We start from the raw sequence: 3,176 nt of genomic DNA, 5'->3' as shown, positions 1-3,176 counted from the left end.
GTAATTGGGCGAGCAGTTAGTCCTTGTAAAATAAACAATAGTCCAGGCTCGACCAGCGATGCTATATGACTGTCGTATTGCATTTTTGGTGATGTGAAGAAGTGCTTGCTTGCATCCTTCGGCTACCCATTCAAATTCATCTTTGTATCCCAAAAAGGCAAGTTTCTTATGTGTGTATGGCCTTATCTGACTTGTCCTATTAGCGATCCTGTATTCACGATATGATATACCGGCTAACTGGTTTTTACGCCATGGACTCTTTTCAAGAAGTGATGCGGTCCACATTTTCAATTGGCCCACTCTTAATTTGCCGGGTATCTGAATGTATGTATGATATACACATACTGACCATCTTAAGTACTATATATTTTGACTATCGTAAATGAACACACTGATTCCCTCTGATTAGGAGGATTTTATTTTAATGATTGATGTCAGATAGATCTCTGTTACACACTTCGTTCGGTATCGTTGCTTTTTATATTTACGGGATGCAGTTATTCTGCTGAGACTTGTCCAAAAGAAACTCTTCGAGAATGCTCACTGTCATATTCGTTCTCTGTAGTAGAATTCTCTGATAATCACTGGAAGTCCAATATCCTTTTCGTATACGGTGGCTTGTACAACACGTTTTCCTCTTATTTCGATTTTAGCAATATATTGTTGCTCTTAATTAGCTACACAAGATCCTTAAATCTGTCTTGTCTTCAATTGTAATCATGTTAGTTTAAAATTTTGTGTGTTAACCAGTGTCCTTCTTTCATATGAACCATTCGAATACACACATTCACACGTTTTCTTTTTTTGTATTTCAGTAATTATTCAATCTGTTATTCTTTCTCTCTCACATTTCAAACATTCCCAAAAACGCGCCTCATCGTGTAGAGAACAGCATATTACCTGATCCATTCGCTATATAATAGAAGCAAGAGTTAGGCGCCTGAACTATATAAATGACAAGAGGTTCTCAAAGAAAAAAAAGCTCATTATAAATAGCATAACAGGGATGGTATTTGAGAAGGGACTACGCGTAGAGCACAGCTACTTAATTCCAATGTGCTGATGAAGAAATGAAATATAAAATAGTACTAATTGTTGTTTGGTAGACGCAAGAATAATTTATGGATAACATCATAATGGCGATGATAATAATAATAGTAACTATTTTACGATTCGGTAAAATGGCAAAGTATGTACAAATAAGAAATACATCATAATAAATTATTACATTTCCATAAACAAGCTCAATTGTTCATCTAATTGTTAGGTCCCCACAAACCTTTCATCTTTTCAATGTTTCTAGATTAAGTATTTATAGTTGTGGCGACTTCTTGTTTGTGTATCTCTTTTATTGCTATATTATCATTATGTATGAATTATACCATAATGTTGGAACCCAGCTGCATATTTTGGAAGTTAGAGGCGGGCGAATTCGAAAAATCGACTATAAGCTAAGAGAACACGGAGTACAGAAGGACGATGCAACTCTTTTGTCATGCATCAACTCACGTATTGAATTCGATAATGGCCTGAATGTGTTATTGGTAACAGCGGGAGTTAAATAACTTTCGCTGCGGTAAGGATTAGGGTCTTCAAGGTGTTCATTATGTGTGCCAACTACATTATTGCTAAAACTATCACTCGTACGATTCATGTTCGGGTGCCGTTATAGATGAGCCTCAGGATCGATACATCGCAACTGACAACTGTGTATTTTTTCACTTATTTTGATGACAACGTGTGTAGCTGTGTTCAGTCGACAAAATACAGTACGGAGTGCCAATGAAAAATATTGATCAGGTTTTGCCTATACTAAAACTAAGAGGCTCACCTCGAAGTATTCCCTGACATCTGTCTCCAACAAAGTCTCACCAGCTGCCAATTCGAAAAGCGTATTTATGGTAAAGAGCGTAATCCTGAACTTAACTCTTTGAGTGGCCCTTTACTCCTGACCCTTCCTCTCGATCTATATTCATAAGTCAGAAACTAACGAAACCAGTCTTCGTTGCAGTAGTAACGTGTTGGTCCATTAGAATTACAAACACGTAAGGTGGTCTGGATTTAAAATTGAACGTAAATATTTAGTTCGTGCTGGGAAGGGCCAGTTGTCTAAAACAATGCTTAACGGCAGCACCGGGTTTAAAGTTCGCACTATTTATTATAGGCAGGTAAAGAAACGTTCTGCTTGATATTTAGTAGCGCACGACAGAAGGAAGTAAAAGGTAGGCCTTTATGAGAAGTTAGTAAGGAAGAAAGCCATCTCTTGGAACGGCCAGCTTCCAATACTTTCAGAAAATTCCGGCTGATCAGCAACAAATTTATCAAAAAAATCATCAACAAATGTAAGGGCGCGTATTGATAGTATGCAAAGTAGTAGAATGTAATGCTGTGTTCGTTTTGCGCCAAATAGAGCTGTCCTTAATAAATTCAAATTCAAACAATGTTATAACAGCTAATCACCCGGGGATAAGGTCAAATCTACATATTTACTAGTCGATTTCTGCGCTGCGAAATGGAGCTCGAAAGTGTCACATTTTTGTAGAACCGCATTCGTAGCTATATTAGTTTACGTACAAACAAATTCGTTTTTGCCGACCAAAAATATATTCTGTATCCACATCCTTTGACGAAACTAGATCCATTAATGTAATGAGGAGTTCCAAGGTGCTCAACAACATAATTTTTTATCGCAGTTTGACACCTATCGACCAGATACTTTAATGCATATTATATATAATTGCTTAATATACGCGTACAAGTTCCTGAATGGAATAGACATTGGCAACAAGGTGGGACCCATTTCAGTATACACACATGTGTGTACTTGCATCTGGGCATGTATGGCAAACGCGTGTTGCCGACTGAACAATTATTGCTTCAGTAAAAGTTCATCCCATCACGGACAATAGCTTTTTTTGCCCAACGTTTGCGGATGCAGCGGCTTCCGTCCCATGACAGACGAGCACAACGTCGAACTCTTCTGAAGACAAAGCACTGCTTGGATAGTAGATCGAAGAATAATCGGCCCACGAAACGGCTTTGCGAAGTGCGGGTCATCTTCAGACATGAGCGAAACCTGAAAATGGTTAAAAAAATAGCTAAAGTTTTATTTAGAGCCCACAAATGTTGACATATATATATATATATATATATATATATATATATATATATCATAT

At 37.3% G+C, this 3,176-nt stretch overlaps 1 protein-coding gene across 2 annotated transcripts in view; it reads right to left on the bottom strand.

The window, feature by feature from the left end:
- Window positions 1-395: 395 nt before the first annotated feature.
- Window positions 396-3,176, bottom strand: part of LOC111265643 (uncharacterized) — a 20,005-nt gene continuing 17,224 nt past the window's right edge. Inside the window, exon 5 of one of the 2 annotated variants that reach the window (XM_022842496.2) lies at window positions 396-3,076. In XM_022842496.2, the coding sequence (XP_022698231.1) occupies window positions 2,878-3,076 (199 nt within the window). In that variant the 3' untranslated portion in view covers window positions 396-2,877. The remainder of the gene's footprint in view (window positions 3,077-3,176) is intronic. The other variant, XM_022842497.2, reaches the window with a different exon arrangement.

The sequence above is a fragment of the Varroa jacobsoni genome, unplaced genomic scaffold, assembly GCF_002532875.2.
Source record: "Varroa jacobsoni isolate VJ856 unplaced genomic scaffold, vjacob_1.0 scaffold_994, whole genome shotgun sequence".
Taxonomy (NCBI): Eukaryota; Metazoa; Arthropoda; class Arachnida; order Mesostigmata; family Varroidae; genus Varroa; species Varroa jacobsoni.
The sequence above is the reverse complement of the archived record's forward strand: the minus strand, read 5'-3'. Positions and strand labels throughout refer to the sequence as shown.